Raw genomic sequence first — 26572 nt, 5'->3', positions numbered from 1 at the left:
CCTTTGATGAGGATTTAGCACGTTATATGGGTATGTACAGAGGTTTATTACCTTTATATGTTTATGTTCCCTTTTAAATTTGGGAATTATCAAATAACAAAATTCGGTAAACGTTTTCTAGGACCCATTGTAAATGTTGGTGTTCTTCTTATGGCCAAATATTCAAATTTTAAAGGTTATTGACCTACTTTATTTTTTTCATACGGCTGTATAATTGAATGAGTACAGGATTTATTACTTCTTCATAAGACACAAGTGTATTTATGTACCAATCTTAATTTTGGGGGGGATACATTTCTTATTGTTAAATTAATAATTGGTAATTGTTCTTAGAATTGGGTGGTATCTCTTTCTTTGGGTAAATCATTGTCAAATATGAGTATGGTCACGTGATCTGTTATTGAGCTATGATGGGATTAGGTGTCCAGGACATTGGTACATTTAAACTTTGTAGGATAATTTGAGAATTGTCAAAATGAAATTACGTCATTGGTTTTGATTATCCCCGCCAAATATAAACGTAAGCAACACGATGTACCATGTGATTGAATAGTGTATAGGGATTATCAAATAACACGTTTCTACACAACAGTTGGCTCTGTTAAGATAAACAATTGACCTAATTAAGACCTAACTACTACATGTAATTATATTATTAATTCTAAGACTTAGGTATATCGAGAGAGGTACGTAGGACTATTCTTTAAATTTGGGAATTGTGATAAAATTTTAGTATGAAACGCGAGATTTGAAACTACTTTGAACTGTAGTTAAGCTCACAGTCTAAGATCTTTGGTGGTGGTTGAATTAACCTTGAGTTTTCAGAAATCTGAGAGGTAGCTTATTGAATCTTATGACTTATAGACGAAAGGGAATACATGCTACAACACTTTGAAATTTAATCACAAGGTGATGTAATCTGACACTGGCAAAGTTATTGTTGATGCAATTTGATTGGCTGATCACTATCTTTCATGCGATCTGATTGGTTGATCACTATCTTTCGTGCAATCTGATTGGTTGATGATTTTCAAATCTTTGCTGCATTCAGTTTTGTTTTGTTTAACATTTAAAAACACTTGGGTTGAACATTTTTGTTCAACATTTTGTACTCACTCATAAATATTATCAAAACCGTTTATTTGTTAATCGAATAGTTAAAAACCGGATAATGTCTGACGGTTAACCGTGAAATGTGAAATTATTTTAGTTGAAATTATTGGTTTGAAAATCTTTTTCGTTTGAAACTTTTTGTTTGAATTTTTCAAAATTTTTGTTTGAATTTTTTGTTTGAAATATTTGTAAAATTTTTGTTTTAAAATTTTTGAAAGTTTTCGGTTTGAAATCTATTTTTTTTCCAAAATTTTAAATTCCTTTTGTTTGGAAATTTTGTTTGAAATTTTTTCGTTTGAAATTTTTGTTTGTAAAATTTTTTGTTTCAAATTTTTGTTTGAAAATTTTTTATTTTATTTTTTTTGTTTCAAAACTGAAAATTTTTTGTTTGAAATTTTAGTTTGTATTCTTTTGGTTTGAAATTTTTTCGTTTGAAAGTTTTTGTTAGTAATTATTTTTTGTTTCGAAATTTTTGTTTGAAAAATTTTGGTTTCAAATTTTTAAGTTTGTGCACTCATTGATAAAGAACCGGAACTGTTTAGAACAAAAACATCTGGCAACACTGTTTATCATGATGCAATAATACACGTCAGAACATTGTAATGCAACGTCATAAATTTTGCATCATCGTTCGAGTTAGTATTCATGATAACGTCGTCATCATGTCTACTTATCTGCAGTTTTTTAACTCGCCTGATGTGATGAAATCATTTACCAAGATTACCGATTTACAACAGAATGTACAGCGGGGGACACTTCTAAATGGTACAGCCATATGGAGATTTACGGCTAAGGTATACCATTTAGAAGTGTCCCCCGCTGTACCTTATATAATCTTAGCTAGCCAAATGATCCCTACAAAGTTTGGATTAAGAATCGTAGTGAAGCTTGAAAATGATAAGAATATTATTTTACAAGCAAGATATTTACCCATGAAAGCTTCAAAACAAGAACTATTACGTTCTTAAACACTGGATCTGTATCTTTATGCTATAAAAGACTCGTTGGACGGAGTCATCAATTTGAATTTAGTATACAGCCGGATCTGTGAATTCGGTTTCGTCAGCATAACGTCAGCCGTAGCTCTATGAAATCATCAATGTAAACGTCAGCAAAATCCGTGTCAGCCCCCGAAATCATTCGAGCAAGTGCGTTTCAGAAGGAAAGATGTGTACTTCTAACGATAAGCTATTATCCAATAAATATATTTAAAACAAAACATATCATGATTGGTATCTGTGCTACAACGTTTGAACCTGTGATTCGATTGGGCAAAACTGAACAATTTGGTGTACAACTGAACTTTAATGAATGGTAGATATTATGTACACGTATCGATCAAATGAATGATTATTTTCATGATGAGCTATATGTGACCATAGTCAAATCATTAGGCTCAAATCATGAAGTTGTACTGCGTACAGTCCTCGAGAAGATGATGGTGCTATTACGTAAAAAGAGTACATTGCATGAAGCCCGCAACATGATGTATCTAACGCAAACGGAATGGAACAAATTCATCAATGAATTCCAGTGTGTAAAACATGCATGTTTGTTTTTCTTTTTTTTCTTTTGCCAATGTCTTTGTAAGTATAGGTTAGGTTTTTTCTTCTCCCTTGATTGACAATTTAGGTAGGAGTTAGCTTTGGTGTTCCGTGAATTTTAATTAAACAGTTGGAAACCAAGATGGAAAATAAATAATCTCGAACCAGATAATTTATTTTTCCTCGTCGGCTCCGAAGATAAGACGGTCTTTTCCGCTCATGTATATCACTTAAAATTAACAAAAGATTGTAGTGAGTTTGAGGACCCAAAATAGCGCCCCTCTTGAGAGTTCGACCCAAAGCAACATTGAGAGTTTGTTTATAGTCCTTGCTGTGCGCAACTGTGCTACTCCTGAGGAGAGAAATTATAGGTAAAAACAAAATTTATAAGAGAAATATTTTGAAAATTATACAGCAGTGCTAAAATATGAATTATTTGTAAGCAATTATAATTTAGATATTTTACTTTAATTGTAGGTGTTTTCAATATATTACAATAGGACGATAAGTATGTTAAAATTTTAAAATTTATCCGGTAGTAATCATCGCACCAATCGGATTAAAGGAAGGCGAAGTGAAGCTTTTTTTGCCGGAAACAAAGATTTTTGCACGTAATATACGTTACAATGGCGTAGAACTATCAGTTAGATACTCGGCGCAGAAAAGAACTTGACAAAGCAATGTAATAACTGAACAAAGTATGTGAACTACAGGTTTAATAGTGTGTAAGAAGCGGCAGGCGGGTGAGGAGGCCGAGAAGACTGCTATGATGCGACTCTGAAGGTTCCAGGCGTAGGTAAAAATGACTGCTGCTGGTTAAATTTTGGTTTTGGATTAATTGGCAGATGACATGTAAATTGTTACAAAACTTTCAAAATTAGAATTAGAACGTGACTTAAGTGTGTAAAATTAGAAAATTCGGACAGAATTCCTCTTCCCCACAACGATGCACGTGCTTCACCCTTAATGGATTCGTTGTGCGGAGGAAGTAACAAATTATAAAGTTTGATTCTACAGCGCTTAGGATCCCAAGTCAATATTAATTTCTTTTTATTTGGGATGTGGCTGAAACATATTTACAGGATCAGGCGATGAAACTAAGAAGGCCATGCGACTCGGAAGGTTCCAGGCATAGGTGAAAGTGACTGTTGCTGGTTAAATTTTGGTTTTGGATTAACTGGCATATGACATATTATAAATTGTTATAAAACTTTCAAAATTAGAACTAAAACTTTCAGTTTCGGAAGTTCACAAGTAAAAAGAAAAAAAGGTTGATAAAATCTAATGTAATCAGGCATGCTTATTGCTAATTTACAAAGTTTGAAGTTAGAATGGTTTGTTACCGGTAAATAATGGAACCTAAAAACATGATTGCTTGAAGTAGCTAATTTCCAGTCAAACATGGATCTTCAGTCGCCTGGGTGGTAAAATTCGTCCTTTCTCTTCCTTCATTTCCATTTCACTTGTGTCCGTCGGAATTTAAAATGTTGAATTTACGTATAGATTAGCACCTCTCATTGTCAAATACGTGTTTAATTTTTTGTGAATTTATTTTCTCTGTTTGTTATTTATAGTGGTTAGGTTAGTTTTAGTATTGCTAATGTTTGCGTACAAAGTTCTAAAGTTTTCCCTATCGTTTAATATATTAGGATCCTTCTAGTAATTTCCACATATAGAGGAATAAATCCGGGTGATGTTTAGTTCGTTCACTGCTCTCTCTACCCTGCTGACATGTTACTAACATAAATGCTTTTAACAGTGGAATTACATTAAGCTTGTTCACTCACCCCGTAGCATAAAGAAATACTAATTGACAGATATAATCAGTAGTTGAAAATTGTGTTATGAGTGAGACTGGATAAGTTGCAATTTAATTGGCCATGAGCGTAAATAGTTAAATATCTGAAGAATGTATGTGTTCAGAGACGTGTTGCGCCTAAGACGGACAGGTTGCCCGCTCGAGAGAGAATTATATTTCATTTCTTTAGTGTGTTTCTGTAGGCCCGGCCATTCCCTATCTCCACTGCTGCCACTTTTATCGGGTGCTCCGCCATTAGGAAAGCGGTTGGGTGAAAATTGTATTTAAATTTGTGAACCAAGCTAATATTTATGATGTGGAACTTTGTAATAGATTTTTTATCCTTATTGTACGTCAGCAGGCCAAGGAAATGTTACCACCCCCTTTCTGTAGGAGTGATGTAATACAAGCTTAAAATTAATTATGAAATTTAATACTAATTATGAGAAGTTTAATTTGGCCAACTCAATAATTCGTTATTGTTTATAAGACAAGTCGATACAATTGGTCGAATTGTATTTTAAGACAATTTATAAGACAAGTCGAATTGTATTTTAACCTATGTAACTCCAAATCTTCAAAATTTTAGGAATGTACTTGTAGTAAGAATCGGATTAACCAGAGTTCATATTGTACAAAACTAACCAACCCTAATCTTGACAAAATTATTCTTTGGAAGTTTAAGAGGTGCATTAAAATTTGTGTTGTATCGAAATTGTTGTGAAAATTAAGACTGGTGAAGATAAAATCGGAATTAAGAACTAAAATTAAGACAAAATTTTAAAACATCTAATTTTTTATTACAACTTTCAATGTGTGCTTCAGTCTATTTCTCGCCGTGTGGGACGGTGAGCTCTGTTGTTGTTTTTTTTTCTCTTATAACATTAAATTTTAGTTTGCCCTTTATTAAGTACTGGATATTGCATTGTAAGATCAGGATACCCTTTAGTTATAAGTTGGATCAATAATATTTTGCTAGTGGTATTTAGCATGAAAGAGATAAACATGAATTGCATTATTAACATTTACAGTGCTTCTCATAGTGGTCTTAACAGGAGAAATATCCTGTTTCATCGAAAGTTTTTTTAATTTTTTTTTATTCCTTTCTTCATTATTACTGTTGGCATTTAATTTTCATTTTTATTTTTATTTTTTCCTCCGTTGTGCAAATAACTATTAAAGTTATGGATGGATAGCCTGGAGTACCTTCAGTACCCAGGAGTGTATCCAACCTATCCAACCTAGGCCAAATTCTGAGGAAAAGAAGAAAGGAGATTAGCTGTTACAAGCTAATTACTTTCTTACCAACCCGATACTACGAAAAAATGGATGGAAAGCATACATTCCATCTTACGTGACTCATTTTATTGGAGTGATCACGAGGGTGGACACTGATATAACGGATGCGGAAATTAAAACAGATTTAAAATGTAGTGCAGAAATAACGCATATCCACCGCATTCATCGCCAGCAAAACAATGAGTTTATCCCCACCACCAGAGTGGTACATATTTTCGCCTCCCAAAACTTGCCAGAGGATTGCTCGCTCTAAGTATGCGAAATTTCGCATTGTAACGTATATTCCCTCAGTCAAACAATGCTCGGGTGTTGCTTCCTCCTGGGGCACCGAAAAGCTAGGTGCCGTTCCAAGCAATCAATATGTTCTAAATGTGGAGAGTTACGTGATACTGACACTTGCATCAAGCCACTCTGATGTATTGTCACGAACCTCACGTAGCAACTGAACGCACTTGTCCGGCCCAGAAACAACATGAGTGAATCAATCAAATCATGATGTTGGAAATATTATCTTATAATGAAACGCAAAAACGAATGCATCCTCTGCAGCGCTCATCTAACACTTCCTCGCCTTTACTGACCTCTAATTTCTACTCCCCACTTCTTGCACTTCAGGCAAGAGCGCAACCCACGAAAACGAACATAATTTCTTTCCACTATTCTCCCAAACCCGAACGACCTGTCTCTCATAAAGAAATAGGGCTCCAAGATAAACATCGTCACGTTCTTCCTCCAAAACGACGACACCCAAATGGACATGCTTCTATCCAATCGGTTCCACATAAACCTTCGTTTACCACAACCTCGACTAATTACTCTTCCTCAGAAGAACGTGCAGTAATAGCTTCTTCACGATCTTCTATTAGATGGACTCGCACGTTCAGAGGAGATAACTTGTATACAGCCGGTACTTCTAAGACAGTCTGGAACCAAGAACTTGCTACTAGTCATGTCAAGAAACAGGAAGTGCTAAAGGAATTGCATGAGTTAATTTTTAAACTTCAATCCGACACCAGGCCTCTCACCGCATTAGATTTACAGGTGCTACTATTACGAATCATTCGCTTTCTGGAACACATACAAGAATGACTCAGCTGCAGCAGTTACGAATACTACAATGGGATCTTCAACAATTTCGTGGCAAGGACGTGTTTTATCGCAACTGTGCCGGTTCCTTACTCCAGCTATCATACTACTACAAGAAACGTGGACTCGCCTTGAAAACAACTTAAGAATTCCTGGATACCAAGTTTATCACTACCCTCGGGATGACCGCTACAGTGAGATCGCCGTGGATATCTGTACCTCTCTACCGGCTCATGTCATCTCAACACTTCCACCAACCAGCTCAACAAAAATACAAGTTCTCGGAGTGCTCTGTGCTGAACTCACTTTTATCAACATCTAAGCCCCACCAGACAGCTCTCCTACAACTAATTTCTGGCAATAATTATTTACTCCAAGCCAGGATCCCTGCGTGATTGGGGAGGATCTGAACTGTAAAAGTACAATGGGGCAATCATTACACAAATGTAGCTTATCGGAACCTTCTCCCTGCAATGGACACTACAACTCACCTCATCGCCAATGATAGGACTGCTACTCGCCTCCCGAATCTCAATGGTCATCCCAGTGCACCTGACATCACCATCCTCAGTTCTGATCTGTGTGCGAACTACAGTTGGAGTATCTACGGATACACCGGTAGAAATAATAATTTTCGTCTTAACTACACTTGAAGGAGTTACTTTTCCGATAACGCGCAAGACTCACCTCTCGCCACCCTCCCTAACCATTTCTCGCATTCCTCAATCATATAGTCGCACAACATACCAGAATGTGACAGACGAACTTTTCCGGTATGTCTCATCACAAGTCACCCCCATCAATATTTCTTATTTCATAAATTATAGAAGCATGATCCTTAGAAGCCTCCACATCTCCTCAAATCCCTGTCCAGCCTCGACTTCAAGCATCCCGTTCCCATCTTCCTCGGTGGAACAGACATTGCTAACAACTTCTTAATGATAGTAAACAGAAGCCTTTTTCAGAGAGAAAAGTCACTAAATGTATGTGGTCTACCGCCAGTCCCAGGCGATGTATGAACGTTACATTCAGCAATGTCACAAACGCCACTGGCAACAATTTTGTGACACACTTTACTCACAGGCTTCTATCTGGACTTTCATACAGACCCAAATTACAGAGTCTCCACGATCATTACCCACTGAAAGTCTCCCGCCTTCGATTGACGAATTTCATCGCGTTCTCATGCCTCCTACACCATTAAACAACAGACGAGTCATCCAACCTCTTCTAGCTCCAGAGTGCGTATGAACAACCTATAGGAACATTACCATCCAAGAACTGAATCTAGTGTTAACCGCTCTGCGATCCACAGCTCCTGGCAGAGATCAGATTAGATATCAACACTTGTACGACCTAACTCAATATGGTCGGTCCGTACTTCTTCAAATCTACTCTCAGATATGGAGTACAGGACACATTCCACCTTCATGAATAGACTTACTACTTTAACCACACAAACCTATCGGACTGGCTCGGAGTTATCGTAGGATTACTCTTATTTCATGCGTAGTGAAAGTTTTTGAGATCATCCTCTGTAAATTGAACTATCACTTGGAATATTTCTCAATCTTCCCACCCACATTAACTGGCTACCGAAAAGGCATGCCACCTCTGGACTTGGTTGCTGCTCTTTTTCTCGATATCTGGAACACATTTCAAAATCTACAGTATTGCTGTTAAACTGGATCTGGAAAATGCATATGATTCCATCATTCTCAATCGACTCATTACTCATATGACAAACCTCCAAATTCCTACACCTTTTCTCCGCTTTACCCACAATTAGTTGATACAGCGTCGCATTTGCATCAAATGAATAACAGATATCCATCTTACCGTTCAACTGAATTGGGAATTCCTCAATGCGCTAGTCTCTGTCCAACATTATTTAACATATATACACTCTCTCCACCAACGACTTAGGAAACTGGTTCGTATTCAACAATATTGTGATTACATGTTACTATACGTCAAAACTTCTAACATAAAAGAAGAGCTACGCATCCTACACGACGCTCTCCTAGAACTCCATTCCTGGACCTCTGAAGACGGTATGTCCGTCAACTGGACGAAATCTTCTTGGACACTCTTCACCCGCAAACATTTTCAACCTCCCATTCATTTCGCGGCAAATAACATCCCGTTACCAATTACACCTACTTTACAATATCTTGGTTTTCATCTCGACTTTAAACTACATTGGAAGCATCATCTCAAAACAATAGCACATAAAGCCCAACCGTATTTTAAGTTGATGTCCTGTATCAGCCACAAGGATTGGGGAACAGGTATACCCGCTCTGCAACAAGTCTGTACTCAATGTGTGGATGCAAAACTTCACTATGGCGGAATATTACTTTCTCCACTATTCAAACGGATCAGTGAGCATCACATGCGTCTTCAAGTCACAACACAATGAATTATATTTCGACAACCAAAGACGGCAGCTTCCTCAGCACTCTTAGAAGAAGCTGGAATAATCCCTTTCCGAGTGAAAACATTTTGTGGCTAAAAATTCCTCCTTCAACGCATATGCTTCACCTCCTCCCCATTATTACCGAAATTACATCTCCTATACAATAGCAACCTTCATACTCGAAGCCCGTATTATAAAGTTACCTTGTATTCGTTAGTATTCATAATTGGCTCAAACAGTTGCATGGAGGACCGAAACTACCATGCTATACCACACAATATGAAATTATTCTACATTCTCCCACACTTGAGCAACCGGTGGTCCCCTTCAAATGTCTTCGTTCCACTCAGCCTCAGAGAGTGCGCCATCTTTGGGAACACCACATTTAATCTCATCACTCAAATACTATTTTTATCTACACGGATGCTTCCAAACAGCGTATCGAACAAGGATCTGTGGTTGGAGCAGGCGTCTAGAGTCCGAAGTCATACCGAGGTAATGAAGATGATGCACTGGCGAGAGTTGAGCATCTTGAATTACTAGTGGCGGAGTGATTGTGTGCCTTTTCCGGGCAAAGATGATGCATTGACTTTTACGCCAGTTGATACTAAGGCCACCTGACCTTCCAGTGCTCTTTAACGCCTGGCTACCGTCCGATACTCAACACAGTCATTCATTCTGTTTATTTCACTAGCCCCGTCACAGTGTCTATCTTACTTGTTAACAAAAACCACTTCGTTCTTTATTATCTGCTACAATACTACATAGTGAACAACTAGGACTTATAACGAGATCACAGTGAGCAGTAGTGTAGTGTTGTTTTTATTCATAGCAGCATGTGGCATATAGTGTCACCGTCATAGTTTACAGCCCTTTCTCATATATATATGTGTGTGTGTGTGTGTGTGTGTGTATGTGTGTGGAGTATGTTTGTGTATGTGGTTATGTTCTAGCTTGTTCTAGCTTAGGACACCTAGAGTGCTTTTAACCAAACTTGTTACATACAATATATGGGAAAAGATAATATGTAAAAATAATGGAAAACGACCGATACTACCGAAGTGTCGAGTCCATAGGTCGTTGATTAAAAAGAGTCCAAATCAATACAAATTATTTTTTTTTATTTAATAGAAGATTGGGATATATGTGCGGGCAGTGCTGGGCAAATGATCTTGTAATTCTATAAATTTCTTGTGCTCCAAAATTGAAATATATACTATCAAATATTTCGACAATATTGCATATTTTATAGTCTTTTGCTATATAGTATTTATGTACTATTTTGCTATATATATTTTGTTACATAAAAATTCGCAATCCGGATTTTAGTAATAATACTGTACCTTAGCATCATCTTATATGTATGATATGCTATATTATTAATATTATGTGATATTTGATAAATATACCGTATTTTATATATTTTATAACTCTCAACACTTTTATGGGTGTAATTCCTTGAATAGTTCCTTGAATTCCAGGACTAGAGCAGTGCTTTAAAGAGACTCGAGTCAATAGTCGGAACGCTTAAAACAAACAAATAAACCCGAAATACTATAATAATAATAATAATAATAATAATAATAATAATAATAATAATACCTATAGATCAGCCTTGGGCTCAGTGGTTGAGCGTTGACTTGGGATTCTGCGATAGATATCAATCACCGACTGCTCTTAGACTTTATCCTGGGTTTCCTAGTCACAATAGTTGAATATCAGGATGGTATTTTAAATATCCAGACCTGCCCGCTATTTTGCTCAAGTCTACCAATTGTGAAAACAGATGGAAAAATCTCCTTCAAGATATCACTTCTCTAAAAAAAAAAAAAGTACTTTTTTTTTTGCTTTCTGTCTGTCTTAACAAGACGAGTAGAAGACACATTTTGCGTCTCTCCATTGCAACCACCACAACACGACAAGAGTCACAAGGTTTTGTTTCTTCAGTTACACACCAACCCTCCTCGCATATTTTTCATTCGCGGCAAAACGCCGCGTAATATAAAAGGGTACACTTCTCACGCGGCAAACTGCCGCAAGCGGCGACGGCAATTCGCCGCCTGAATGTGAAAGAAGCGTTAGTGTTACACATGAGGTTATTGCTGGATTCATTCACGAGTTAGACCTGGTGGCGTTCGGTACTGTTCTCGTCTAATCTTCCAATTCTCCTATCACACCGAGTTTCCGTCTGTTACTTGTGCTGTGATTAGTGTTTGTGTTATTTTCATTGTGGTCGTGTTTAGTGCTTATCTATTTGCCTCCTTGGGGCAATTATTCAACATGGTCGCCCAGTCGGGTTGAAAGCCATTGATTTCAACATCTGGCTCTCAGCCTGACCCATTGATACCGGAATTACCTATGTCAGAATTGCAGCAGCCTCCAAGTCCAGCTATGGAAGTCACCATTACCACTGGTCCATCCTCTTCTCCTGTGGCTGCTCAGCCTTCCGTTATATACAAATCTCATCATCTGGCTCCTTATGTAGTGCACATCACAGCGAAAGATCATTCCAAGCCTGTGGGGAAAACTCATCCCATGGCTTTAGGACGGGCTCTCTTGAAATTCAAAGTGACAGGAATTACCAGTTTTGACATCATCGGGCGCAATTTAATAAAGGCAACCTGTGACAGTGCTACCCACACTAATGCTCTGCTTAACAATGATATTCTCAAACAACAAGGTTGGAGGGCGTATATACCTAACTATGCAGTTACTACCATGGGTGTTATTAAAGGAGTGCCTGTCGACGTTTCGATGGAAGATCTACTCGCTGATATACAGTGTGCTGGAGCTCCGTGGTACAGGCGCGGCGAATAGAACATATGGTCCGCAATCCGATCACTACAGTAGTACAAGGGTCAGATGCTCCTAACATACCTACTGATCCGCCGGTACAGCCGACTCGTCTTCCCACCTCTACAGTCGTCCTCACTTTTGACAGCCAAATACTTCCTATCGAGTATAAGTTATATTTTTACCGTTTCAAAGTTGTACCTTATGTACCGTTAGCGAAAATATGACGCAAATGCTATCGATACGGGCACATCGCCAAAACTTGCAAATCGGCCGCTAGATGTCAGTGTGGTCGGGGCCATACCTCTTATCAATGCTCTAACCCTACGATCTGCCTTCATTGTGGTGCTTCCCATGTGGCTGATGATCCGGCTTGTCCAGAACGCCAACATCAACAAAAACTACAAGAAATTATGGTTAAATCGAAGTTATCTTACAATGAAGCACGAAAGTTACATCCAAGGCAAGCCACATACGCTCAAACGGTACAGGCTTCACCTCGTTCCGATAGCACATTTAGTTTAGCTACTCGTTCTCCTGGGACAATTCCAAGTGCATCGCGCCCACCACCTACATCGCCGAGACGCCATGCTCGATCCCTGCCTGCTTCCAGTATACCAGCAGATCGTGACGTCAGCTTGGTCCGTTGCAAGAACCTTCTTCCTCCAAGAGGCGCAAAGGTCTATTCTCTTCGGGGACTTCTCCCTTATCTGCCTCTTCAACTACCTCACCAGCTTCTTCCACTCGTGCTCGCAGAGAGCCGTTACGAGATGTAGTGCGCCAACTTCATTCTGAACCTAAAATACCAGATTGTACACTTAAGGACACTTCTACTACTGTTCTCAAAAATCAATACAGAGCCATTCGAACTGTGTTGTTTCAACAACTTGTGAGTACCAATCTTCTTAACGATAGTGACCTAGAACCTGCGCTTACCACAATCTCACTTATCTTAGGATGGAAGGAACAAGTGTAATTACCATGTTACAGTGGAACATTCATCAAGCACAGGGCAAGCAAATGGCTTTACAACGACTGTGTGCTATTTTTCAGCCAACCATACTCCTAATCCAAGAGGTCTGGTCGTTTCATCATTTTCGATTACGCATCCCAGGTTATCGCCTACTACAGGAAGACCGAGTGGATCAATATGGCGGTATCGCTCTGGGGATTCGACGTGGATTTCCCTATACTCTTCTCAATGGGATACCACCTCCACCGTCTCCCCATACGCAATTACAAGGTATACGTTTAGGAGATATAAATTTCATCAATGTTTATTCACCCCCGGAATATCCTATTCCTACCGTTTATTGGAACCGTTTGTTTCACCAATTCCCGCACTCCACTGTCATCGGAGGAGATCCTAATACGAAGGCCCTCTGTGGGGCAATGCAGTTACCAACACGGCTGGTACGGACCTGCTTACGGCTCTCCGCCACTGTACTTATTTATTAGCAAATGACGGTACTCCTACTAGAATGCCTTCTCTTCAGGCCAGACCCAGTGCTCCTGACATCACCATTCTTAGTCCAGAGTTGTATATCTAGCACATCTGGCGAGTTCATGGCTATGCTTATGGAAGTGGTCATTTTCCCATTATTTTGACCCTTCACTCATCATGGGTCGCCCGTCCCACACACGACTCAGAACGGATGCTCCCTCATTTTATTCCTAAAGTCCCTTTCCCATCCCAGTCTAGTATCTTTCATCAGTATTTCCAGGATATCTTCCGTGAGTGTACTACAGTGGACGAACGTTCAGTGAATCACCTTCAGGACACCATTGTACTCGCTGCCCGCAAAGCTGTCACACTTACAAAGCCGCCTACTTCTCCAGCTCGCACTAGTCGCTCAAGTCTCAGCAATCCACCATGGTGGGACATAGAATGTCAGCGCTGCTGTAACTATCGTAGGAGTTGTCAACTGGAGTACCTACGAAGTCGATCCCGAGAAACCTATCTTCGATATCAGGAAGCCCATGCCAAATTTCGACGAACACAAGCTTCCAAGAAAATGGCTCACTGGATACAGTTTTGTCGTACTCTAACTTTCTCCACCACACCTCGAGTTTATGGAACTATATCCGATCCAGAATGCAAGGGTACATTCAGAGGCCTCCACCAATGGTACTTAATGAAGACTGGCTTACTTCGTTTCATGCGATGATCACTCCGGCCACTCCATTACCGGCTCGGCAAAACCTGCAGCACTGCATGGTTTCTTCTGAAAAGGATCCTCCTTTACTTCCATTTACAGCCACAGAGCTTCAACGAGTGCTTCAGGGTTCTCCTTCTACCTCACCTGGTGTTGATGGTATCAAATTTTGCCACCTTCAACTGCTTCCTGCCAGCGGTTTCAACTATCTGCTGCAACTGTAGAACACTGTACTTCAAACTTCACACGTGCCGCAATCCTGGAAATACCACCTTGTTGTGCCAGTTCCGAAGCCTAATGTGCCCTCTGGGAACCTAGCAGCTATAGACCGATCACACTATTCCCGTGCATCTCTAAAATATTTGAGAACATTCTCCTACAACGTCTTATGTGGTGGGCAGAGTATTGCGATATATTTCCCCCAACCCTTGATGGGTTCCGCCGATCTCGAAGCACACACGACGCTCTTATTAGTCTCGTCACCGACATATGGAGTACTTTCCAACGGAGGGAATATCTTATGGCAGTTCATATTGACCTCGCACGAGCCTACGAAAGTGTACCCTTAAATGTGCTCGTTCAAGAGTTATTTTTACTTAAGATTCCAGCTGGATACCTCCGCTTCATACATAATTGGCTCATACACCGCCAATTATCAGTGCGTATTGGTCACCGCTATACAGACCCCAGGATAGTATCTCAAAGATTGCCACAGGGTTCTCCACTTTGCCCGCTTCTTTTTAATCTATTCACCATCTCGCTTCATAAGCAGCTTCGAGCGTTGGTCAGAGTAAATCAGTTCGCCGATGATTTCTTGTTATATGTTCGCACGTCTACAGTGATCCATGGTGCCAACCAACTTCGTCACGCCATAGACAGCCTACAACACTGGTGCAGAGATTATGGCCTTAGTGTAAACTGGCGTAAGAGTCAGTACATCATTTTCACCCGGAAAAGGCGCACAATCGCTCCGCCACTAATATTCCAAGATGCCCAACTCTCGCCTGTTTCTCATCTCCATTACCTCCGAGTGACATTGGATTCTCGACTACTTTTGACAGCACATCTTGATACACATAACACCAAAGTGCAACCCGTTCTTAACCTAATCAGCGGACTTAGTACTAAGAGATGGGGATTGGATATCAGATCACAGTTATGTATATTTCGTCAGTGCTTCGAATCAAGGCTTCTATATGGCTGCCCAGCTCTTTCTCCACTACCTCGGCGTCTCAATGAACTATGTGTTCGATTACAAGTGCAAGGACTCCGTTCAATACTTCGACAAACTCGAAACTCACCCAACAGGGCACTCTTGGAAGAAACAGGTATCACTCCATACAATATCCAAGCTTTTCATGTAGCTAAACTTTTCATCTTGAACCGTATGGCAATTACAACGCCACCCATCATCCCCAAAACACAACTCCTATATGCTACTAACCGAAGCAAAACCCTACCCTATCATCATCAGCTGCCTTGGACGTATTTTGCGTATGTTCGTGTAAAACAATGGCTGAATTTTATCTACCGCACGCGTAAACTTCCATCCTACCAATCCTCATACACCACGCACATCACTCCTACGCAAGTAGAATTTCCATCTCTTTCGCCCCACTAGCTAACTAACGCTCCCCGCTCTCTAACATCGCATTTATGGGAAGATTATATTAACCAACACCATGCAGACGCTTTACTAATTTACACGGGACGCAGTTAAGGTTGGACGACGACAAGCCTGGACACTTAATTTTGGTCGCTCCCGACAAGGTTGGACAACGACAAGGTTGGACGACGACAAGCTTGGACAACGACACGCTTGGACACTTCTCAATTTATCCTCTTGCGCCAGACTCGAACGAATTCCTGAGGTGTCCAAGCTTGTCGTGGTCGATCCCCACAAGCCTGGATACATCTCATTTTGGGTCGTTGACGATAAGGTTGGACGACGACAAGCCTGGACACATTCCTGGGGTGTCCAAGCTTGTCGTGGTCGATCCAGACAAACCTGGACACATCTAATTTTGGGTCGCTGGCGGCAAGTTTGGCCAACGACAAGCCTGGACACATTCCTGAGGTGTCCAGGCTTGTCGGGAAAATTTTGGATCGCTGACGACAAGGTTGGCCAACGACAAGCCTGGACACATTCCAATGGGCCGATTTGGTGCATTCAAAGCACGTAGATCTGACAAATACAACTGTTTATTCACTTGTATGGGTGTACAAGGGCAGTTAGTGTTATCAATGTAAAAAGGCAACTGTTCTCTCTGATTATACTGCAGTGTTATTTTTATACCACCGTGATATTCATAAAAATCGTAAGAAATACCACAGACATGATTATTCAATTACAATATCATATATCAATACTGAATAATAAAAATTCGGTTTAAAATTAAAAAAAAAACGAGGATTAAAACCCAAAAATGCCTAGGGTTCAAACCTATTCAAGCCATGAGGCTTTGGGGCCGCTACGTTTCGACGACACCGTTTCGGCGCCAGCTCAGTTCGGCGAAAATTTTATGTACAAGGGCACACATCCCATTTAATAATTATTTAAGTAAAACGAAAATTTTGTAAATAATAACAATCTCTTTTAATAAAAGATAAATAAATTTAAAATAATTCGAAAATCCTCCAGTAGAGGGCAGTAGCTAACTGGAAAGAATCAGCCAATAACGATATAGATGCGAGCCATGCAACTCTATATTGAAGGGCATGTATGTATGAACTGGAAACGCCTTAACTGGTAAAGTTTGTTGGAACAGACATTTCAAATTGGGTCGTTGACGACAAGCCTGGACACATTCCTGGGGTGTCCAGGTTTGTCGCGGTCGATCCCGACAAGCCTGGACACATCTCATTTTGGGTCGACGACGACAAGCCTGGACACATCTCATTTTGGGTTGCTGACGACAAGGTTGGCCAACGACAAGCCTGGACACGTTCCTGAAGGTGTCCAGACTTGTCGGGATCGACACAGAGATGCTTTGACATTTCATTTTGGGTCGCTGACGACAAGGTTGGCCAACGACAAGCCTGGACACAAAAAGTGTCCAGGCTTGTCGTCGTCCAACCTTGGCGCGGTCCCATTTACACGGATACTTCTAAACAGGTCAATGTGGACAATCGAAGTTGGGCATTGGCGTCTTTATACCGCATTACAATTGGCGCTTTCATCAGGAATTGCCTGGCCACACATCAATCAACATGGCCGAAACGTTCGCTATTCGAGCCGCATTGCAACGTGTGTTATGTCTCCAACCACCTGCTAGCTGTATTTGTAGTGACAGTCAGACTGTTCTTCGTCGTCTTCTTTCCACAGCCCAACCAGCTCATTCCAACTGGATTCTGTTCAATATTCTACAACAAGTATGTCAAATTCAAAGCAAAGGACTGCAGGTAACTTTCATCCATGTACCAGCTCATAAAATGATACCAGGTAATGAAGAGGTAGACCAATTATCTAAACAAGGAGCATTATTAGCGCCTGTACCGGTGAAGTTACCGGCCACATCATTTATCCCAACACTTGGTAAACAACAGCAGAGCGAATGGCGGAACTATCAACATCACGCTCGAGGTGGATATTACTGGAGAATAGAACCTAATCCTACCACAGGATAATCCACTGCTACTGCCACGAAGATCTAGGTACCTTGAATCATCTAATTTATGCCTGTACATACACCCAGTACTACCGACCAGTGTTTCTTTCTTCCTTGCACTCTTTACTTGGTTATGGTCCCATGCCGGTGCGCACTATTCTATCCATCAACAATTCCACAGTGATTTATCATTTCCTTCAGCTTCTCCTTCTTAACAAGCTTGAAGTGTAATCACTGACAGCAGCCCCCATTATCTTTACTTACGATACATGACTCCCTAAACCAGAGATGTGCGTCTACGCGTAAAAAACGATAGTTTACGTTTACGTGTCAACTATGAGTAGACAATGTAAACAACGTAGACTATGTAGAATATGTCAACAACACGTAATTTAATATGGCGTCGTGGACAATAAAGGAGCTTTCTTTTGTCGTTACCTTGTGAAATTGTGTACAAAATAAAATGCCTAGACCAGCGAATAGTAACTTTCGAATACTTAGTTTCGTCTTGATGAAGGAAAATGAAAAATATTATGCATTTTGTAAAATATACAAGAAAAAAATTGGCAAATACAGCAGATTGAAGACTGAAAGCCCACAGGTGAGAATTAGTTTTGTAAGTTTCATTATAAAAACAGTGCTCGAAGTGGAAAAACTAAGGAAGTGGTATGTGCAGAGCAGAGTAAACATACAGATTAGATAATTCCCTCTACTTTTTATATGTTAGTCGTTTCCCTAATCTTTCACTGCACCGAAGCAAAACAACTGAATGAGGAAATATGAACAAACGAGCAACGACATTCTTCCTTACATTTGATAGTGGTTGTCTACATAGTCTACACGGGAAAAGGTGTAATGTAGATTACGTATAGATTACAGTAGACAATCGCGTAGACGTAAAATTATAGTTTACGGCACATCACTGCCCTAAACTAAGCTAATCTTATAAGTAATTTACCCTTACACTTACCTTTCTTACTACACCCCATATTCAAGGCGTAGCTGCTGGAACATAGAAGGGGAGCGTCTCCTCCCCCCAGAAGTGGAAGTGGAAGTGGAGGTTATTGCTTCTATTGTGTTTACGCATTTCGTTTCTTGATTCATCCTCAAACATTCATTCTTTAAACGAATAGATCCTCATTTTCCGCCTGCATTGCTCAATAGTCGTGTTCCTGGAGCATCAAAACATTGAGAGAAAGAGAAAGTGAGAGGAAAAAAATTATTATTATATTAATGATTCTTTATTAAAATAACGTTTATTGAGTTGAGGGTTACTGAGGTAATTTATGGATCCATTGATTTGTAAATTTTATGGAAGATATATATGTAATGATAAGCATAATACAAAGTGTATGCTTTTAACTACACAATATGGCTTAAGGAAGCTATAATGATAAGTACTGTATGATGGTAATATTGCAGTGCAAGGTAAGATCTTAACTTCTTATATGAAACAGTAATCCTTTAAAATATACGTAAGAAATATGTAAAATGTTTTTTCAAGGGCGTAGGTTACCATCGCAAATGCTACCTGGAAATCCCTCACCCTTACTAGAACAGTTTCAACCTGCCCTGACTCTGTTACATTTAATTTTTGTTTTAGTCGGAACCTAGGACTATGCTGGTTTACTTTTGATGCACCATATTTCGGAAGACTTATTCGTAAAATCCAATACTTTCTCTGAATAAACGTATTTATAAAGAACAAACTTCTGCAGGCGATAGAATTAAATAAATAGTTATACAATTGTATTTAAGATTTACAAATGTAGGTTACTAGTGTAAAACCATTACAAGTGCTTTATGACGGATAAAATAAGTGAGTACATATGAAAGATGACTATTAGATGTATTTTCCACCGGCGGTCAATGTTTCGTCAAGGGTGTCAAGTAATTTCTTCCACACGAAATTTGGAATTTCTCCACTTCTTTTTGATTTTCGTTTGATTACAAAATATAACGTTTATTAGGTTAGTTTTGGACCCCCTTAACGGAACATGGACCATTTCTGCATCTTGTACAGAACTTGTACTTTATGTTTACAAGTGGAGCGCTGATGAAAATATGACAAGTGCTATTGAAACTCGTATCATTTCTAAAACTCACTTGATTTCACTACCCTCTATTACGCAGGTACCCACCATCGCTGACGCACCTGCTCCCTTCGGCCGCGCCATCGCGCGAGCACACCAGCTTCGCCATGCCCTAACTCTGTCACTCGTGCTTTTTAGTGGGGACCTAGCACATTTTGGTTTGTATTTTTTGTACTGTAGTTTTTATGCCATACATCCGAACACCGTATTTATATTCAAATCGTAAATGAATTGTAATTTTTCAACATGTACTTCCGATATTTTTCTTGAATTTTATGTGTACCAAGTGTGATATTTGATGTCGGTGCCGAGTGAGAGTGATGTCGCCCAGCGTAAATCATTTAGGAGACAACAAGAAGGAAATTAGTAAATAATTATAATTTTTCAGCAGTTATTTCAAGTGGTGTGTCGAAATTTGAAACTTGTTGGTTTGTGTTTTTGATACTGTAGCTTATATGACATTTGTCTCTATTTATACGCACATCGATTAAGGCCTCCAAAAGTGATTCTCCTTCAAGGAATCCAACTAGAACCACCAGTACCAATGTTTCAAGGTACTAGAACCCGATTTCCTGATTAAAGAAGTACACATACAATGAATTGATCTATGGATTCATCAAGTATGTTACCATTCCAGCTTAGGATGTTATTAATTGAAAGGAAAAACAAATAGCTAATACACAATAACTCACTGAGCACGTAACAGTTTCAACACAATAACTGTGTTTTCATCAGACTTGAACTTCTGGCTGCTTGGGACTTGGTCATCACTTATATATTCTCCGGAGATCAACTTTTAATTAGGCTCATATATTCTCCGGGCCAAGGTTCTAGATTGCTGGTCCGCTTTCCCATTGAGCAGTAATAAAGACGGAAGACAACGTGCCCTGCGGGCTCTAACCCGCCTTCACTCGCTAAGACTCGCTCGGCAATACTGTGTCAATTAAACGTATATACTTTAGTACAAAAAGAAACCAACCCAGCTACTAACCTACATGGGGGAACAGTAATCTAGATCCTTCCCATTCTCCGGAGATCAACTTTTAATTAGGCTCCGCCCCTTCATTAAAAAGTAACACTTGTGTGGCTTTCACTTTTTAGCTGCACACGTGCCCATTTAAAAGTTTACTTTTTTCGCTGGATACATTCTGTCCTCTAATTATCTTTATTTTCCTCATTATTTTTTTCTTTTTCTTTCTTCCTTTTCATTTCTTCTTCTTTAAGCAGAATCTTCTCCCGCTCTTTATTTATCGAGAATTCTGCATTCCAATTTATCACCTTGTGTCCTGGCTTCCTTCCATTTTCTCACCAAAGTTCTGTTCTCTACTTCTATGACCTCTGCTCCTTCCCACCCTATCCTGTGGTTTCTCTCTTTGTGATGCTTGTATATCGCTTTGTTGTCCCTTTTCAATCTTACATCATCCTAGTGCTGTTTTATCCTTTCTTGCATTTTCTTTTTTGTTTTTCCTATGTAAATTTTGTTACACTCCGCGCATCCTACTCTATATATTACTCCCCTTTGATCTTTGTCCGCTATTGCTTTTCTCTTGGTTCTTCTGACTAGTTCAATTATTCTGCTTCCTCCTTTCCTATACGTCCTAATTCCTGCTTTCCTAAGCATTCTCTTTATCTTCTATGTTTCTTTGCCTAGGCTTTCTATTCCAAACCATTTTTTGTTCTTGTCTTCTTCCTCTTTCTTTCTCTCTCTTGTTTCTTGTGACCCTATTCTCCTTGTTGTATCAATTTCTCCTTAGTTGTGTCCAGAACTTCTTTAAATCTGTTTTCCTCTGTTCTTAATTTGTGTTTAGGTCTCCTGTTCTTTCTTCCATGCTTTTTTGAAATTCTTCTTTGTGGCAATCACTTCGTTTGTGGCAATACACTCCCGCTGCACACTCTTTTTGGTACCAGGATGTAAAAAACTCTCTTCCTTCCGACTTCATTTTCATATCTAAATAGTTTATCTCCTTGTCTATTCCTATTTCATTTTCTAGTCTTATCCCTTTCTTTTCATCTTCCACGTCTCTTATGAATTTCTCCAGCTGCCTTTTCGTTCCCTTCAAGTAAAAGCCACACAAGTGTTACTTTTAAAAAAGGGGTGGAAATAATATTTAAAAAAGAAATATTATTTCCTTATTTTAAATTGTTGCTTTAGTTTGGCAGGTCACAGAATATAACTTCAGTCACAGATTATTCCTCCAATGCAGAGGGAAAAAAGGGAATTTTGAAACAGCGTTACCATCTTGTACAGCACAAAATTCTCAGCTTTTACAGAGTACCGAATATCTTGGTAAGTACTTGACTTATCGATCTCAAATAAACGCGACAATACTCCTTAGGACATACTGATTTGCTCTATGAATTTTAAACCATAGTGTACTAGGGACCTTTTCCAAGTTATTGAACTATTTCCAAACTCAACTTTTCTCTCTTCTATTGTGGCAACACTGTTTAACTGATCCTTCTAAACTTGAAGTCAGTTTAAAGAGTTATTGCCAGTATTTAATTTAATGTGGATAAATAGTTACTACTTCATTCCTTGTGTGTGTTAAAGGCGTTTAAATTTGACACACGTTTATCGTTATTTCTCAAAAAGTATGTAACACTGATCTGCGAGTGTCATCTCTTTCGTCTTTGTTTTCATTGCTGATTCAAATTATGAAATTAAATTTAGGTCATTCCATTTAAAAAATCATAACTTTATATTGGGTTGGCAACACTTTCACCTGGTGATGGTACCCAATATACGAATAGATGTCCCCCTACCTGTAGTTTCTTTGTGCAAAGTTTCGCTTCTCTCTCTCTCTTGGTTCCTCTGTTATAAAGCTGGGACATTATAAATGGTGCACCCGGTATATATGTGTGTAGGAAACAAAGCATAGAGCAAAGAAGAGAGAAGTGCTCACAGCCCCTACTTCTTTCCCTTGCTGCTGTCCTAGTATGCTGAAGTATTTTACTCTTCTTCTAATCTACAGACAACCTGGCTATCTGGTGAATTCGTAGTTAGAAACATTGATTTCAGATGTTCAGAATAAATTGTAGGCCAGAGAAAGAAAAAAACTCTGTTTCTAGCTCTCTGTAGCTTTCACGTTCTATCGTGTATTCACTGTCCAAAGTTAGGTTTTATTTCGTATACTAATATCTTCTTTAATCTCCTTATTGCTGAAGTAATATTCAAATCCAATCCAGATTCTTCTTCAATAAATGTCAAACAATTAAAAATATACTGACCCATGGCCGTATAGCAAAATATAAATATATATAACAAAATAACAAGTTAGTACATCTACATATTATAGTAATACTGCCGTATGTCACTGTGTGGTACCTAACTAATCCTTTAAATTAATATAATAATTTAATTAATTAAATCGCAGTAGTCTACAGAATCAAATTTACATTTTGATAGTCAAATGTGCACGCATCTGCATATCAAAATGAAGATGAACAACAGAGGAAACTCTGCTGTTCACACCGCGTAATAGAGGATCTGTTGAATTAGCTATATTGAACTGTCACTTTTTATCAATGATATCAATTTAGCCTATTATTGCTAAATCTAGCCTATTTGGAGAGGCATTTAGCCATACAAATTTACGAAATGCTTCTATAGCCTCAAATATAGGTTATTTTTTGAAAAGCTTTTGCCATTTTTGTCTTTTTTTTTATTAGCCGTTAAATTAATTGTAAAAATTGTTTTTCTTTCAAAATAAACTATTTAAAAAAAAAAACATTAGCCTATTTGTCATTACATATCGTCGTATTAATTGATTTCTCTAGACAGAGGGTATTTTATTACGCAACAAGCATTTTTTTTTTTTTTTTTTTATTCTTCTCGCTCCCCACCCACAGATTTACAAATTTTCACATTTCATTACAAGAATGAAGGTTTTCTAATACAAATTTAGAAGCTGTTCGTTTCTTCAAGCTACAAAGATTGTTTTTCTTTACTAAGGAAACAAATAGGATATCTAATTAGCTTCAAACCCCTCAATGTAATCATGATGATTCGTGTGAATGTACGGAGAATAAGAAGTGTTTATAATAACTACAGTATGACCTGCCGAAAGAAGTACTACTGAAAATTCGGACAATGGCAGGCTACATAAACACAACGAATCCACAATCCAACGATGGTGCATCCAGTTGCAGCGCCTCGGATAGCTGCGATGTCATCGATGATGACTTATTTCAATTAAACTCATAATATGGCTGTTGATTTTTACAAGTCAGTTGAGTCGATGGATTTAGTCATGTATGTTTCTTGTTAGTCTTCTGCGAATAAAATTCCATATTTCATTTTTTTACTATCTCACTTATAATCCTACACACAAAAAGGGAGTTTAAAATCTACAATGTGGATTATAGGTTAGCAGTTCAAAATCTAGCCATTTTTTGCATAAAAAACTTATTTCTGAAGACCGTCAAGCCTATTTTCTCCAGAGGTTCTTGGCAACACTGCTTTTTATCACCGTATATACATTGAAAATGAATATATAACCAGTGGAAAGCGGTTATTATTTGTTAACAAAATGTTCACCATCCTCTTAGGTATTGTGGACACCAATATCATCTCTCTATGACTTACATTACCAAGATATGGTTCCTTAAACCTCCCGAAATCGGAACTTTTTTTTTCCAATATCTTGGGAACTGGAAGTCGTAGAGAGATGATATTGGTGTTGATCAATATCTACGAGAACGCTGAACATTTGAGTACCAGATAGTGACTGGTGGCCACTGACTAACTGGCCAGTGGGCAAATCACACAATTTTGCAGACAGAATTTTAAAGTGCTCATGAGCAGGGAATCAAATCTTTTCTTAGATCTTCGTCGTTTAAGATTAAATTTAGGGGGAAATATATTTTTTGTGTGGATCCTAAGATGAAGTTCTGCTTTATGTCTTTGTATATCAAAATTGGCCTTATATCTAATATACCGTATTATAATATTGATCATTTCATTATTCTGAAAATTCCTGATAAAATGTAAGAAATGTGTCCAAAAGTATCAGTATCGGCCTCTTCAGTATCGGTATCGGGTATCGGTGAAAAAGTGGTATCGGTACATCCGTAGTATGCACATAAACGAAAATATCCTTAGAAATTAGTCACTTCTCATATTAAAATTTAAATAACAATATACTTTCTCTTCTGTGTTCGCTTTTGATAATACAGGAAAAATTCATTTAGAAGCTCGCTTGCAGATTTTTTTTTTGGTCATATTTAATACACCTGAGAGGTCTTCCAGTAGGCCACATACGAAGCCAAATATTTGCAGGATACTGACAGAACTATGGAAAGCTTCGACATTGGGTATTGCGTTTGTACACTTCTACTCACAAGTACTGAAACTGCTTCCAGAAGTCCAGGAAGTAAAGCTATATCTTCATGGGCGCCCAAAGAAAATTTTCTGGGGGGTGACATCCCTGGGTGCTATAGGTATTGTTTATTTGTATTAAGAAAATCTTAAGAAATTTTAATACATTATCGTGAGCTACGGTTGGCGTTGAGGCTCGGGCCCTCTTCCCCCCCTTGAGGCGCCCATGTATATCTTTACGTGGGTCGGACCTTCTTAAAAGGTGAATCTGTTTATTTTCGATTCTGTTACAGAGCAGCATGTGTATTATCTAATAGAAATAGGTCATTTGGACATTGCCTCCAAATAAATATTCAGTTGGCATTAGAAAACGATCGAATATTATTAAGTTTGTCCCGAGATGGCTTGCTCACTTGGTAGTGATTATGGTTCGTTATTTGTAACTGCGATGAGTGTAAATAGTGTGGGTCTATGGCGTAAAAGTTACAAGTGCATAAGAGCACGAACGAACTTGTGGTAGGTGGTCACAAATAGCCCGAAGCTATCTAACCGATTCAGCGCAGGAGCGCAACAGTGGAACACGAGCAACAGCGATGGGGTGCGCTCGAAGGGAGCAGGCGCGTCAGCAATGGTGTAAATACGCATAACGAAACGAGATCATTTACAACGACTTACTATAAGTCATAGTACCGGCTCCGAAACCGTTGATGGGCGAGATACTAAATGCCATCCAAACGCTCATAATATGTGACAAAAAAAGTCAAAAATCTGACATACTACATGATACAATATTCAAGCATGTGGAAAGTATACTGTCAACAAAACAGTAACAAACGGAGGGAGTTAATAGGTAGCCATGCGCGAATGAATTCGTTAAAGAATATTAAAATGTTAATTTGCGGATGTTCCTAGAGGTGGAAATTGTATTGGATTCATACAGGAACATGTATTGCATTAAATTGTGTAATATAAAGAAAATATGATATAGATACATCAGTCTGGGAGAATTAAATACATGAAAGTAGCTGTTAAGTTAAACTTGAATACAGTAGTGGAATTTATTTAATATTTGTATCGCAGAAAAGCAGAGGAACGACAAGCAAAGGTGCAAAATTTCTTATTTGTTTTTATTGGTGCGTAGGATTGTTATTAATTGTGAAATAACGTAAATATAATACATCACATAATAAGTTCGTAGGATTACTAATGAAACTACAACTTTTTGGCAAAATTCGAGAGTGATATATTCATTCCAACGCTTCCCTAACATTTCGATGTTTTTTTTTATAGAACGATTTTCTTTGGCGTCAAAGTAAACTTCAGTTTCGGCAATCACATCTATGTTT

The 26572-nt window shown here is 38.6% G+C and overlaps 1 protein-coding gene across 10 annotated transcripts in view; it reads left to right on the top strand.

Moving 5' to 3' along the window:
* The first annotated feature begins 18670 nt into the window (after positions 1-18670).
* LOC145663080 (uncharacterized) overlaps positions 18671-26572 on the top strand; it is an 85822-nt gene continuing 77920 nt past the window's right edge. For 2 of the 10 annotated variants that reach the window (XM_081729309.1, XM_081729306.1), the window contains exon 1: positions 18675-19095. Coding sequence is in view for 1 of the 10 variants with exons in the window: in XM_081729312.1 (XP_081585438.1) it covers positions 19221-19244 (24 nt within the window). In the remaining 9 variants the exon portion in view is untranslated. Of the gene's footprint in view, positions 19245-19949; positions 20068-22044; positions 22197-26572 lie in introns of those variants that run through there. The other 8 variants (XM_081729303.1, XM_081729312.1, XM_081729310.1 and 5 more) reach the window with 8 other exon arrangements.

This window comes from Thermobia domestica, chromosome 10 (assembly GCF_964235325.1).
Source record: "Thermobia domestica chromosome 10, izTheDome1.hap1.1, whole genome shotgun sequence".
NCBI lineage: Eukaryota > Metazoa > Arthropoda > Insecta > Zygentoma > Lepismatidae > Thermobia > Thermobia domestica.
This window is presented reverse-complemented; position numbering and strand designations above follow the sequence as displayed.